We start from the raw sequence: 16,098 nt of genomic DNA on the forward strand, positions 1-16,098 counted from the left end.
ACATGAATACCGCAGGGATACTATTTAAGTCATGACACTCTTTATAGTTGCTGTCGTTATCAATCTCAATATTATTATTATTATTATTATTATTATTATTATTATTATTATCATTATTAGTAATAGTATTATTACTATTATTATCATTATTAGTATTAGTATCAGTATTATTATTATTATTATTATTATTATTATTATTATTATTATCATCATCATCATCACTGTTATTTTGATTTTTATGGCGCGCATCATTCAGTTGTAAATATTCACCCCTATGACTGAAACGTTGGATGCAATGGTTACACATTAATTTTAAATGCGTTGTAAGGACGATGTACAGTTATGGGGAATATTGAATGTAAAAACCCTCTATATCCTCGATATCTGAGAAAATTATTAAGCAACATCTAAGTTGCGACGCCATCACGCCTTGGGATAGTGATTTTATTTCGGTAAATCGGAATATCTGTTTACGTATAGCAATAATCCGTTGTGCTGCTTCATGTCTTTCAAGTGTAGCTGCATAATTCACTTTTAAGGGAAAGGGTTGCTAAATCATTGATCAAAAGCATGATTTTGTGATGTCACTTTGTACAAACCGACGGGAGAGATAGAACGTAATGACATTATCTCAGGTAATTTGCATATTGGCAGAATTGAGTTGTAAGCAACATCACTATTCCTTTGATAGTCGGTGAAAGCACATGAAACACTAACATTTGATAATTTCCATATCCTTAGTCTGATACTGATGAAATTTGTACATTTTCTGATTTTAACTCTTTTTATGAAAGTCAGTTCAAATGAAGCTTAGAATTTAATTTCATAGTAGGTCTATTCCCTTATCTCTAAGAGTGACCGTTGTAGTCACTTTTAAAGAAAAGCATTTTGAATAGCACTATATGAACGTTGGAAACACGTTATATGCTAGTAGTGATTGTGCATGTCAAGCATTGCAGAGCTTTTTCCCCGTATCCAAATATTAATCGAATAGACTACTCTCAGGAAACCAATGCTGTCTTTTATAGCTAGCGTATGTAGCAACGTCCAAGTTTATGATCGAAAACGCAAATTAATTTTACTCGACAGCAACCAATAGCTTTAGTGTAATTCACTTCTAAGCTGAGTTTTTTTTTTTCCTTGCACTTAAAAAACAACAACATGGAAGGTCAGAGTAAATCAAAAATCAATTATTCCGTCACATTCAGGCTGAGGAAAAGCTACATACTGTACATACACACTGTAGCAGGCCCAGGGAAGTAGGCCAGCGTAAAATCACAGTCAAACAGAGATGTTGAATAACTGACAGTACAGATAAGAAGCTCTTCTAGAGGTGAACGTAAGCTGAGATTTAAAGCCAAGTATTGTTATCTTACCTTTGATTCGTTTGCCATGTCTAGCAATACTGGACAAATCACATTAGTCTTGAACAACCAATAGGCTACGTAGATCGTGTCATGTCGCAGTCCTCACTTTATAATGAAAGAATCTGGGCACCTGTTTCTACGGACGCCTTCCTACCGTCAATCTTTTCCTCGAGTCCCATCTCTTAACTCACAAGATATTTTAAGTAAGGCGTATTGTTGACTCTTGTTTGCTTCTTCCCCGTAGGGCTGGTATCCCTTGATTGAATGGAGAAAAAAAAAAGTCGTATGTCCATTCATAAATGACAACCGAAGGCAGGGGTAGAAAGGGGTCTTACAACTCCTTCAAGAAGCCGTGTAAACGGGATCATCAAGTGACATAAAGACAGCAGCCTATCGTTACGTAATTAGCAGACCGTCCTTACTGTGGCTTAGCGCATAACAAAGGGCAAATACTGGTGTACCACTTGTTTGTTTCCCCAAATCACCTTTCAACGAACCGGACAAATAATGCCTGTACATCGTGTACAGCTAACGGGCGCTACGAATTTTCGGGCATGTATTAGTAAGACTTCTATGGCCGACATGCATTATGTCTGCTATACAACATTATTGTTCATAGTATGCAGTGCTGTACAGATTATTCCCTGAAGTGTAAAATGCGGAAGGCGAGGCGTTTCAAGATGCAGGGCGCCGTGAGTATAATCAGCGCGGATAATACTGCATACTGTCTTTTCTTAGATCCGTAGACCCTGGTATTCATAATTGTGTCGGGTTATGAAGGGAACCCTTCGAATAGACCATTTTTATTTCTTGGCATGATCGCAATACAACCTGTGAATCGGATGATTAAGGGTGTATGTATGCACTGGTCCATTATGTACACACTTCACCCATACAAACATTAAGTTCGACAACGTAAATCCCGTACCAAAATCCCTCATGTATAGGCCTATAACCAAAATATTGATACAAGTACTTCTCATCAGTGTTTTTTTTAAGGAGAGTATAGTTACTCAAGATATGAATAGTAGTTCATATATCATACAGTGTGACTTGTCGTTTTGTTGTGAGTACATTGTGAAAGATTTAACCCTCACGAATTATCAAGGTGATAATGAAATCATTGAGTGAGTGCCGAAATGAATAGCCAAAATATATTTTTGAGATATAGACTTGTTAAGGAACGTTCCTTCCAACCACTATAGTTGATATCTAAGTTTGAATCAATACAAACTAACTGTGGCATAATCTACTCTCAAGTAAGGTTCTATAGTCAGTGACAGTTACAGTATAGTTAACTGTTATTGCGTGAAGTGAAAATGCTGTGACGGCATATTTCAACAAATGAAAACTCTTCCGAGGATGTTCACTCATGCAGCTATGTATACTCCGACAAAAGTCCATGAAAATAACATTTGGAGATTTGTGCAGTATAATTTGTTATGTTTTTATCTTCCTCATTGTTTATTTTTTATATAGAATCAATATATATGTTTTGTTTTCATTTGAAATATCCTCATCTTTTGTTATTTTGGATTTCAGATATTTAAGTTATGCTGACAGGAGATCGTTCCAGTATTACTAACCTTAGCCTGATGAACGGGGAGTCTAGACAGTCAGACATGATGGGAGCCAGCAGAACGTGTAAAAGATTACTGGTAACTTTTTTTTTAAACATTTCTACATTTTGCGGACAAGAGCACAAGCATTCATATGATCAAGTAATGTGAATGTCAAATAATATTGTTGGTGCTTGAGTATCGGACATTTGAATAATACTACATGTATATTGAAACTAAAATTTTCATACTTGCTTTTCAATAAATTACAAGATAATTTCAGTCATTTTATTCACTCGTTAATTGTCTTTATTTCGATTTTTATCCAGGACACCTTCCATTTTGGTAAGGCTGCGGAGCCGTTTTATGATGAGTGAAATGTTCGTTTTTCGAGGGTCTTGTTTTAGCATACATCGACATACTGTGGTACATGATGTATAAGACGAAACAGAGTACCACATGACATCGACAACATACTATAAAAGGACATAAGTGAAATAACAAAACATAGAAATAATATGTAATATTTTACATTTCAAGACAATATAACATAATCAAGCATTACATGTATTATAATCAACACGAAATATATGCCGAAACGTAGCAGTATACATAGACGTATATACTGTATCTTTCCTTCTTTTTCTTTTTTTTTCATATCTAGCGGAATTGCTTTTTTAATGATTGCTCTTTATCTATCAGTTTAGGTTCAGCAAACAAAAAATATTTTGTTGATGATATACTGTATGTAATTTCGTTAGATTATGATTGTCATTGTCCTGATTTCTGCAGTGCCGGCGAGTGAGTCTCCTCCATCTCAAGGCCACAGCTGTCATTCTTGTCTGCATCTTCAGCTTCTTGACCTTTAGTTACATCGCAATACCGGGCACGGGGCATCACAATAGTGGCGCCAGCAGAGACCAAGTTCGAACTAACCAGGGGCCAGAGTCACATGATACACAAAACAGCGATGAAACGAGAACACATCTTGGAAAACGCCAATCAAGCAAGGTGTCGCGAAAATCTCATCCGCCCAAAAATGTTACGCGTCGTTTATACATTTACTGCGAACTGAGAGCAATATTGACCTGGCACGAACTCGAGGACTTGGTTTTGTGCGTACGGGTGAAAGAGGGCGAGCCAGACACCAAGCCCTGTTTGGTACGCTGTCCACATCATGATCAGCAATTAGAGATAAATCTTGGAACAGACTTGCAGGAAGCTAGGACCATGGATGGAATCTTGTTTGGTCTGTCTCCTTTCACCATGGTTCATTCTTTTCAAAAGGTTCTTGGCTACACACCACCAAGTGGCCAGCTGGTGGTATTTTACAGCATGGAAAACGCGCTACGTATGCATAAATGGAACTCCCGACTTGGTATCATGAAGTATCATATAGACATGACCTACGGTTCATATTCCAACATCAGCATCCCATACGCGTATTTCCAACCATACGAGCACAAAAATACCAGCTTGGTGAGTAGGAACTGGCTGGAAGGGAAAACAGAGCTTGTGGCGTGGATGGCCAGCAATTGTAAAGAGGTTTTTTGGCCTCGAAATGAGTTCATAACCGAGCTTCAACGATTTATCACTGTCGACACGTATGGTCGTTGCGGAAACCTCACCTGCCTCCCGCGCCTATCTGAAAAGTGTATTAAAATGTTGAAAAAGTACAAGTTTTACCTCTCAATCGAAAATTCAGAGTGTGACGATTACTTGACAGAAAAGATCTGGGCGTCGGCTCTCGAAAACGATGTCATCCCTATCGTGTACGGCCCACGAAAGGCTGACTACGAGAAGTATGCCCCACCAAACTCGTACATTCATGTTAGTGACTTTTCCTCGGTAGAGGAGCTGGCTCGATACATCCTGCGGGTGGCAGACGACGCCAAGCTGTATAACAGCTACTTCCGATGGCGGGAAGATGGAACAGTCTTCCAAAAATACCCCAAGCTGCAGACGCATTACTTTTGTGACGTGTTACCTTACTTGGACACTGTTCCAAACCACAGGACGCAGCTGAAGGATTCGGAGTGGTTTAACTCTTGCAGGCATGATATCAAAATCTACAAAAGACATAATTTTACTGAAATCCAACGGCTGAGCGAATGGAAACCCTGGAAGTAGATGTAAATGGGCCTGTATTTGAAGAAAAATGCTAATAAAGTAGAAAGAAGCTAGTAAACGTAGTACTTCCAGAGATCATTTCCAACATGCATTCGAACATCCTTAATAACTGTCTCATGAGTAACTCCGATGAAAAACAGAATGTGTTCAAAGCCTCAACTGCAGTTCAACGCATGGGTATCCCCAAACTTGCCTTAAGTACCCGTGGATTAGTAGGTATCGTTTGCTTAAATGCCAAAACCAGCTTTGGCTCTGAAACATAAAACAAGAAGTGGCCTAGTTAATATGGTTAATGTGAAAATACCTGAGGAGACCTACATGTTCATGGAGGAACCTAACGTGTACAAGGTCTTTGTGGAGAGCCCTTGGGATCCTCAAACATGAGTTTTGCCGTTCGATTCTTACCCAGCATGCCCAGTGCATTTATTCCTTGGACATGGTGTTTCATCGGGTGCACGTCACAAGTCCAACACCCAACAGTCATACAGCTAATGAGTCATACGATCCCCGAGTCATAAAGTCCACGAATCATACAGGCCACGAGCTATACGATCCGGACACCAGTTCAACACTAGGCAAAAAAGGTCTATGAGCTCGACGCTATAGGATAACAAGGCTCACGAGCTCGACACTAGGCGAAACAGCCCCCGAGACCGACATGACACCACAGGGCTAAATGAACACAGTGTCAGTATCGTGGGCCTTTTTTGCCTAATGTCGAACTCATGAGCCTCGTTTGCCTATCGTCAAGCTGGTAAGCGTTTGTTGTTGTTGTTGTTGTTGTTGTTGTTGTTGTTGTTGTTGTTGTTGTTGTTGGGGTTTTTTTACGTATAGTGTCGAGCTCATAGGCTGTATCTCAATGACTCACTGGCTGTTTGACTTGTGGGGTGTATGATTCGTACTACTCATGAACTTTTTTTTTTTTCAATGTCGAGATCGTGGGCCGTATGACTCGTTGGTGTCAGGATGACTCCGATGCATTCACGATGTCCCTCTCGATGATGTAGATTTAAACTGTGCACTTGGCAGTGTTGGCGCCATTGCAATTGAAAGGATAACAGTAAAGAGGTTACCCAAGGTATTTTAGGTCACAATATCATCGTTATTCCTATTTATAAAGTGTTACTCAAGATCCACTGTGGCCTGTTTTTTTTTTTACTTGTTTGTTTGTTTGGTTGGCTGGTTGGTTTTTTCTCTTTTAGTAGAACGTACATGTGCACAAATGTTCAATTTATACTACAATTGTATTTATTTGATTGAGAGTCGTTTGCCTGAGATACAAAGAAACGTCTTGCTGGCATTTACAATTCATCTATTCAATATTTAAAAGTTTCTTTCAACTAAATAGGTTGGAAATCTCATTGGATGTTGCAGTCGTATAAAATGATATACTGTAATGTATGCAGTATGTATATGATAGAGGCAAAGGTTTAGGTAGAGGGACACTCCACTTCACTCCACTCCACTATGTGTTTAAGATGGTGACACGACATTTGCTCCTGCGAAAATGGCTGGGGGGGGGGGGGAAGACGGGGGGGGGGGGGCTTTTTGCCCCCCCCCCCCCGACATTTTTCACGATAAATCTGTAACGTAAAAATCTCGCGCCGCGACGTTTTATGACTTTTTTTTTCGTTTAAGTCTTGCGCAACTTTTGAGACCAAATTCGCGACGCCCGGGTAGCGTACGTGGTTCTGAAGTTACGCAATATTTGTAAGTGCATGTCAGACCCGAAATTGCTCAAAAACGTGATTTCATGTACAAATCCAATGCAAATTCTGTTTCTGACCAAAATTCATAAATGTATGATTGTTTTTTCTTTTACTGATCAAAATCAATTAATATCATGTTGTTTATGATCAGAATAATGTCGCCGATGATTTCCATTAAAAAACAAAAATCAATGAAAAACAAAAAATTGAAAACAAAGAAATACATAAGAAATTTTAAAAACAATAAAATACATAAGAAAAAAAATTTGATACCGCCTTTTTTTTATGTACATTCAATAAAAATCCTACAAAGACTACCTTGACCAAGAATTAGCAGTTTTGGACCTTTAATTACAGATTTACAGCCATTTTTTGATTTCATGCATAAATCAGCATAATTAATTTGTTAAAAATGAATATGAATATATATTGTGACATCATTACCGATTCAGTTTTAAAGATTACCTTGTGGGTGACGCGCGTGCCACTTTCCTTGCGATCACGCGGTCAAGGGCCGAGATCTTGGGGGGGGGGGGGAGGGGGGCAATGAGCCCCCCCCCCAGTCCTACGAGGCATCAAAATAGCCCATTCTTTTTAGGGTTAAGAACTTGGGGTTAGGGTTAGGGTTGTGATAGAATTTTAGGTTTAGTTTGATATGAGGATAATAATTATTGTAATGCAAATGTGAGAAAACTCGATGATACTGAAATGTTTAGGGGCATGTCACTTTACGCAATTTCTACGATTACCTGCAATGTTGTTTGTTTTATTGACTGATTATGGAATCAATGAAATAGGACTCTCTGGAATCTGAACACTGATACAAGGACACAAGAAGCTTGTGCTGGTCAATGATTTAATTTTGATCTTCTAACATTGTGGAAGTGCAGTGCTGTTAACGTTTTTAACATCACAAAAAAAAAATAACGTATTACGCATAATCTAAATATGAAATGCATGTGAGAAATTGTCTCCTTACTCTGGTCTAAGCTTGTAAATCTTAGAGGTAATCAATCGTTTATAATAAAGCGCTTTTTAAATGTCAGTTTCTTCTCCTGTTCGACATTAGTTTGGTCCTTACTTAGACTTCGGTCGGTGGAGAAAGGGTATAATAATGTCGTTATCTTTAAGGTTTTACTTTACAACCCAATGTTTTGAATTGTGAACTTTCAGTAGCACATCGTATTATATCAAGTTAGTGCCTGCAGAGTCTGCAGTCTATGAAAAAAAAAATAATGAGTGTCCATGGTCTTTATTGTCATATAGGCGTGTAGTATGCATTTGCACAACAAGGTACGCCAAAGAATGGTGAACACTGAAATACAACTTAAAATTTGTTGATGTGCTGCAATGGATGAGTATGGTCATACGTATATAACTATGGCTGTGTGTGTTTGTGTGTGTGCGCACGTGTGTGTGCGTATGTATAAATTATGTATGTCAGAACAATAACTTTGTATTCGATGACTTGTTTCTCAATTAATATTGCAGTAAAGTTATGCATAAACCATGATTAGAATTGTGATGCCAGTTTTGTTGAAAAACAACAATGCCTTATCCTGATTCCGCCTGATTCCGATAAATTGAGATTGGATATCATTCCGGAATCGGGTACCCATGTAGCTAGAGCTTGTAGCAAAGTACACTACACATTGCATTGGCAAAAATTTACAGCTAAACGTTAAAAGTGCGAAGTCAAACCTATATACTCTAAACAAAGAATAATATAAACATGTTGAGAATTCACGTATTGGCTCCACGAAGAAATGAAGAAATAAACTGGTAATGCATAACGAATAAACTCATTCTTTATTTGCTAAAAATGCATTACCAGTTTATTCCTTCATAATATATATTATATATATATATATATATATATATATATACATATATATATATATATATATATATATATATATATATATATATATATAAAGGTTTATTTATTCGTATCATACCTCGTAGCCCAGGGGCTAAATTGCCTATAACATTACAAATACTATGTACAGGCAAATTCACACCTTCAGACAGTTAAAAATATAGCATTTACACGTGTGATAAAAATGCGTGAGAAAATATCGTCATTACACAAATCAATAGGTTGAGCAATGTTCTATAATATAACATACACAATGATGACGCACTACACACTTTTGAAAACAAACAGAACTAAAAAGGAAATAACTAAAAATACTCTGGCGACGGGTTTGCCCCCTCCATATCTCACTTTTCCTCCAATAAAGCTACAAAACATCAATAAGACAATTTCATATGACTGATGATAACCAAAAATAACATATTTAGAAATGTGATTGAAAAACCCCCAAATATATCTAGCTGTCCCAAAATATATGGGCCCTATATAAAACTAAAATATCCCAAAATATGCATATATAAACTAAAATATCCCGAAATATCCATATATTAACTATAAAATGCATCATAGCCTACACTTATTTATGATTTCTTTTTTTTTATTACAACACGGTATAAACTTAAAGTTGATGCATTTATATCTGGAGTTACGAAAAAGTTCATTTTCGCATTAACGAATCTCATTCCTAACAAACCTATTTCATTTTTGGATTAGCAAACCCACATTCCTTTTTCGAACTGATAAACTTTCTCCTTGCATTAACAAACTTCATTTGTAGCAATATGAATATCTGAAACAACAAACCATCGGAATAAAAAGTTGTTACCAGATTTACATGGACAGAAGTATGGGTGTGCAGAAAAAAAAAATAATACAGACAGATAGACAGAGAGAGAGAGTGTGTGTGTGTGTGTGTGTGCGTGTGTGTGTGTGTGTGTATGTATGTACTACGTATGGGGGGGGGGGCGGAGGGAAAACTCTACACCTGCACCCCTATTATTTTCCTTTGAATGAGGCTTAGGTGAAATGGCATAGAGAGTCTCTCTCTCACCACGCTTGGACGCGTCTGGTATCTCGAAGCTACCGATACGGAGGTTGGTTGTTACACGGGATTTGTGACACGGTGACTCCATTTTGTAGTACGTGTACACGGCCCACAGTGTGATGAACGGAATCTTTATTGTTCCTGTTAACCATCGTTGTGACAACATCATACGGAGAGGGCAAATATAAGGTATGTATGAGACAACAACTTTTTTTATGTTTGCCCTGACCAAAATCTCAATTTGTTAATTATATCCGAGGGTCAGGTGAAACAAGTATTGTGAAGTGTTTTTTTTTTTTTGTGCGTGTGTGTGTGTGTGTGTGAGTGTGCATCAATATCCGTAAGCTGGCCGCATGTTCTTTATACAAGTAAGAGTGCGGTCTTTCATCAAATACATGTATATTTGGATGCTTGCTTGATTCAGAAGAGACGGCACTGACGTTGTTTTGCTTGTTGCTGTCGTTCTGATTTCCAGCATTATCTCAACTCGTGATGAACGGCACCAAAATCCACACTTGCTGGAGTTTAAGTGGTGTAAATGCCAGAATTTGTCCTGAATGTTTATTAGTGTTCTCATATACCTGTAATATAGTAAAGTATATATATATATATATATATATATATATATACATATATATACATATATATATATATATATCAGACGGAGTGAAGAGAATCTTTGTGAGTTCTCACACCTTTAGACTGATCGATGCAAGTATAGAACAGTGGAGATGGGCATTATAATCTTTTAGTGGTCTGAAATTGAGACTAGAATACAACAGTGCATTGTTTTCAGCATAATAATAGCTGCACGTAAAGCTCCTCGGACTTGTCTACGTGATCAGTAGTTATTGCATCATTAGTTGCAGGGGCGAGTATTAGTAATGCTATAAAGACGCGTGTGCCACAGCACGCTGATGATGAGTACACGACTACACGTAGTATCGATCTGTCTCTGTATATGAGACCAGGGAGGTGGAAGCTCTTCCACCTCCCTGATGTGACTGTCTTCTTAGGTTTGCAGTCCAGACTAGCACACGTGGTTTGTTTCAAATTGAGTATATCCCTATCATGGAGATTTCAACATGATAATTATTGTGGAAACAACCAAAAGCACCCTCACTAACGTATCAGAACTCATGAATCCAAAGCTATAGTGTTGATAGGAGCTCAAGAATTACTTCTTAGAAAGATCCTTTGATACAATAGGCCTACACCTCACAGGCTGCACCATGATTTCTCTCAACAGTTGCTAAGGCTGTAATGTCGCTACAATATCTCTCACACACATAAACACAGCATACACACAAACACGCACTTAAACACACACACATGCACACGGCACACACACACACACACACACATACATATACAGATATCCAAAACTAATTCACTGACAATTACTTCACATCAAGTTCCCATGCTGAACCTACATTCAGGAATTCAAATTCTGTTTGGTTAGTTAACATTATTTTGTACAGTTTTATTTTTTGCTATTCTTTTTCTTTCTTATTTCCTTTGAACAAAAATTGTGTGAATCATTATTTCCTTCAAAGGTTATGAAAACTATGACTATAAAAAGAGTGATTCATCTTAGGAATGTAATCTACAACTATGTATATGATTTCACACATTTTTAATAATTTCGAAAGCAGAGAGAATGTTCTCTTTGGCGTCGTTGCTTGGAGGATTTACTCCCATGACATGTTATAAAAATTATCACTAAAATAAAGTAAGAAAATTACACTTTGTCATCTGTGCCGAACAGTACAATGCAGAACATTAAAAAGGAATTTCACTCTAGTTTAGCTAACTGTAATGAACAGAGTAAAACCGTTATCAAACAAACAGTATACCGGCCACACAGAAACGCTGTTAGTGGGGGCTTACTAAGTACTTCGTTCCATCGGGTGATCGTGTCCGTGTCGGGTGGTCGCGTTACACGACCTTTCGTAGATTACATGTCCTAATATACGAAGCGTCGGGTGGAGCGTTTGAGAATCAGACCCCTATTATTTACGAAGTGTCGGGTCCAGCTTACCCAAATGTTTGCGGAAAAAAAAAAATCCAGTGCAAATTTACGAATGTTCGTGTGTTTCAGGCGATAGTATTGCTGTGCTTAAACTCTGAGAAAAATATCACAAGCGTTCGTACACAAGCTAGCAGCACAGTAACTCATGGCACTGTTAGAGAGTAGGCTAACAGCGCTGTTAGTGAATTCGACTAACATCACGCTCTGCGCAGCCAAAACATCGCTATCGCACTATCGGTACTGTTAGTGTGCTGTTATATAGCGCTAACAACGTTTCTTTGTGGCCGGCACAGATCAATAGTAGTTTAAAGGAAGGAATACTCAAATGCATCAGGTGATGACGTCATAAAGTCTATCTTTTCATGTCGTCTTGGTTGGCATTGTTATCTTATTTAAATTTCAATCAAACTCAAATCAAGGAGAAGAACTTAATATTCAACTGTTGAATTTTTTATCATCAACTTTTGTTAAAATTTATCAAAAACGTCTTTGCAAATTTGTTTAACCTTCCTTTATTTATCATGTCAGGCTGAGATGGAGAGGAGTTTATCTTTTGTTACCTTTATGTCAAATTGTTCTCATCCGCCTTACTTCGCCATTCCTCTTCCAGGGCTGAGGACTACTTCATCGTCATTTACACAGAGGCCAAGAGGAATGCATGACAGGGACAGTATGCCACGCTGCAGAAGGTTACTGGTACGCTTATTTACGTTTTTGAACGATTTAATTACCTTTGAAATCTAAGTTATATTGATGACTACTGACCTTACATGACTGAGTCTGTCATAACACAAGCACGTACGGTAATTTCTGTGACTTCCTAAATCGCTTACAGGGTGATCAGCTTTAGTATAAGACAAAGAACAGAGACAATCTTTTGGCACTGACAGTCGTTCTGGAACTCTAAATTCTAAGGAACTCATAGCAGAGCTTCAATAGCAGGCATAATAACACGCAATATTGAACAGCGCCTTCTGGTAACATTCTTGGTATATTTTATTGAACACTATAATGCATAATGTATGTGCAAGTGTACCTTACAAATACTCACTTAGGCAATATAATTGATCATAACTTTGGCGTTCTTATATCTCCCTTCTATGTCAAGCATAATTAGAAAGTGCCACGGAATATAAGACATTGTCAATGTTTGCAAACGTCATTGAGAATCACTTAAACAGTAGTCTGTCTTTGACCTAGCAAACTTAGAGTTTGATCACTGATGGTTTAAAGTGGATAACAGATTGCATGACTAAAGCAAATGACAATTACTATTTCTCTTTTGATTTGCAGTGTCGCCGTTTCTCCGCGACCTACGCTCTTATTGCGTTCATCGTCTCCATCACAGTCTGCTTTGTACTCCTGCAACACGGCATAACCCCGTACTCGGTGAAACAGACCTATTCGTTCGGTGGAACCTTCCTCCGAAACCACCAGGATCTTGATGAGGTCGATGACCTTAGTCTTGGGTTGCCTAATCGCAACGGGGAACGGACTGGAGAGACCAAACGACTCTATATCCACAGCAAACTAGAGGCCATCCTGACATGGCGCGAGCTGGAGAATCTCGTAGATTGTGTCCGGGTGGATGGAAGTAAGACCCAAACCAAACCTTGCCCTGTCCAGTGTCCGAGCGGGGACCGACTGGAAATCACTATGGATAGTGACCTGGACAAAGCCAGAGATAAGGACGCTGTGATAGTCGGTTTGTCGCCCTACACCATGAATCGCCCTCTGGAGGCCATTGTAAACTATGAACCGCCACCAGGACAGCTTGTGGTCTTTTACAGTATGGAGAACGTAATGCGAATGCATTACTGGCAAAGCAGGCTAGGGAAGTTCAAGTTTCACATAGACCTAACATATGGTTATTATTCTAATATCACAGTGCCGTACGGTTACTACCAGCCAGTCACTGGAAAAGGGCCCGACATCAAACTTAAAAACAGACTGGCAGGTAAAACCAAACTCATTGCCTGGATGGCTAGCAATTGTAAGGAGACTTTCTGGCCACGGAACGAGTTTGTTGCCGAACTCCAGAAGTACATTGACGTCGACACTTACGGTCGTTGTGGGCAGCTACAATGCCAACCGCGCCTTTCCCTTGACTGTAGTGAGATGCTTTCAAGTTACAAATTCTATCTGGCACTGGAGAACTCGGAATGTAACGACTACCTGTCAGAGAAGATATGGAATTCGTCCCTTGAAAATGACGTCATTCCCGTTGTCTATGGGCCAAGCAAAGCTGACTACGAAAAGCTCGCACCCCCGAATTCGTTCATTCACATCAGCGACTTCGATACTGTGGAAGAACTCGCGAAGTACATTAAGCGCGTTGCAGAAGACGAGAAACTGTACAATAGTTATTTCTATTGGAGGGAACAAGGCAAGGTTGTCCAGGTATATCCGAGACTCCAACTACATTACTTCTGCAAACTGCTACCGTACATGAAAAATGTCCCGAACACTATGATTAAACTGGAAGATTCTGGTTGGTACAATTCGTGCAGAAACAAACTCCAGCATGGTATTCCAGTAAATCTCACCACGCTGCACCAGTTTGATAACTGGAAACCTTGGTAGGAGGGTGTCACATACACACTTTACACCACCAACAAATATCAAACACCACTGTTAACATGACAGGAACAACCCTTGATGATATGCCATTAACTTGAACTAGATTTCTGTTTTCATGAAGTCATGGACATAAGTATGTTAATACATCTTTGATGCATGTGAATTATGCAATTATGCGGAATAGTCTAAATGTCCTTATAGCTTGTCGTATTCCTTGTGTCACCAAGGCAGTGGGTTGAAAGTGATTAAGCACCACTTTTCTGGGGCCTACATGCACCTTAGATGACGCTTAGAAACACAATAACCCCTTCCCACTACCCAGCACATGACATCAAGTCGTAAACACCAATTTAATATAAATGATCGTTTCTGACATTCGTCATTTCTTAATCATGAGTGATTGGGACTTTCTGCTCTTTCACTGTTGATAAAATCTAAAATCAGCCTGCAGTGGTTGTTTGCTTGGTCCAGCCAACATCAGGCAAACCACAAGCAAGTTTAGTTTTTATTACTGAGAAAGGAGAAGTGAGTACGAAGTATTGACAACGTCGCAGACTTCAAGCTCAAAATCCGGATTGTTGCTTATAAGGGATACTGTGGGGCCGATAAGCTTTTGCCTTAGACTTTACAACCTACCAGATATACAGGCGCGCAAGCCCATTGCTTGCTGGCGCTCTGGTACACTACAAAGTTGACTGCTTCAAGGAAATAAAGGTTTGCTATCACACACAGGTGTGAGTTAGGGGGAGGGGCTTGGTGAGGTAAAATGCTCTTAGGGAAGCGTGCCCTGGTGACTGCATTCAAGGTAGCACATGAGTACATCATGAACTAGCTCATAGAATACATTTATCATGTTCAGGAGTTGATCATTTAATTCTGTCTTTGCATTAAATTTTCTATACTAATGTCATCTATTTGATATCTGCAGCTGGAATTTCTAAAACTTCAGACAGGTTTTAGTTTTGGGGTTGGTATTCGGAAAGTGGATGCACTTTACTACTTCCCACGGTGATTTATATGTTTTTTTCTTTTCTGTCTGACTCTTTGTGAGCTTCCATTTCCAGTTCTATTTTGTCAATTTAAAAAAAAATCTATTTATTCTTTTTTCTGCTGTTACAATTATTTTCGCTGTTGTTCCTTTAGACATTTTTGTTGCTGTTCTGATGCCGATTGTTACCAATATCTTCACTGATTCTTTCTCTCCCAAGGGGCCCACACTCTACAAGCTTTGTCTTTTCAGTGGGTCCCTCGTTTTTCGCCTTGTGTACGTTAATATTTCACTTTGTTTCAATTTACTTCAGGCATTATAATGTATCTTTACTGTAAGTATACAAGTACTGTTTTACTCTGTTAAACTCACTTTGTTTTCTTGATACGATTTCTATCACTGAAGAAAGAGTGATGTATGTTATGTCATTTGAATGTCATTTGAATTTGAATTTTGAATTTAGATTGTAGAGTTTATTTGTGACCCTACAAAAACAACACAAATTGACAAAAATTAAATTCTAAAAGAATACGTTCTCATATCTGAACTGATATGGGACTCATTAAGGGTGGATAGGCCAGACTCACATGAATGTGAGACAGGAAATAAACATATAAGAATCCTGCCACCAGTACCATTCAGGAAAGAGACTTGAAACTTAAGGGTCTTTCTAAGTGATGCTTCATTGTGTGACCAAAAATGGTTTAGAGTCAATGGCCACCACGGTGAAGGGATTATTAGATTAACCCGCCAAAACTGTGTATATTTATTAATAACATTCTATTTATACGACTATATCAAAGTATCAACAC

At 38.5% G+C, this 16,098-nt stretch overlaps 2 protein-coding genes across 2 annotated transcripts; both read left to right on the top strand.

Annotated features, from left to right (window-relative positions):
* The first annotated feature begins 1,930 nt into the window (after positions 1-1,930).
* LOC140237443 (3-galactosyl-N-acetylglucosaminide 4-alpha-L-fucosyltransferase FUT3-like) lies at positions 1,931-5,056 on the top strand. The gene is made up of 3 exons (XM_072317370.1): positions 1,931-2,059; positions 2,910-3,025; positions 3,719-5,056. Exons 2-3 carry the CDS (start codon positions 2,921-2,923, stop codon positions 5,054-5,056), a joined length of 1,443 nt encoding a protein of 480 aa, XP_072173471.1. The 5' UTR covers positions 1,931-2,059; positions 2,910-2,920.
* A 7,226-nt stretch (positions 5,057-12,282) lies between these two features.
* Positions 12,283-14,301, top strand: LOC140237815 (4-galactosyl-N-acetylglucosaminide 3-alpha-L-fucosyltransferase FUT5-like). The gene is made up of 2 exons (XM_072317744.1): positions 12,283-12,414; positions 13,012-14,301. Exons 1-2 carry the CDS (start codon positions 12,283-12,285, stop codon positions 14,299-14,301), a joined length of 1,422 nt encoding a protein of 473 aa, XP_072173845.1.
* Positions 14,302-16,098: the final 1,797 nt, after the last annotated feature.

Source organism: Diadema setosum, chromosome 14, assembly GCF_964275005.1.
Source record: "Diadema setosum chromosome 14, eeDiaSeto1, whole genome shotgun sequence".
Taxonomy (NCBI): Eukaryota; Metazoa; Echinodermata; class Echinoidea; order Diadematoida; family Diadematidae; genus Diadema; species Diadema setosum.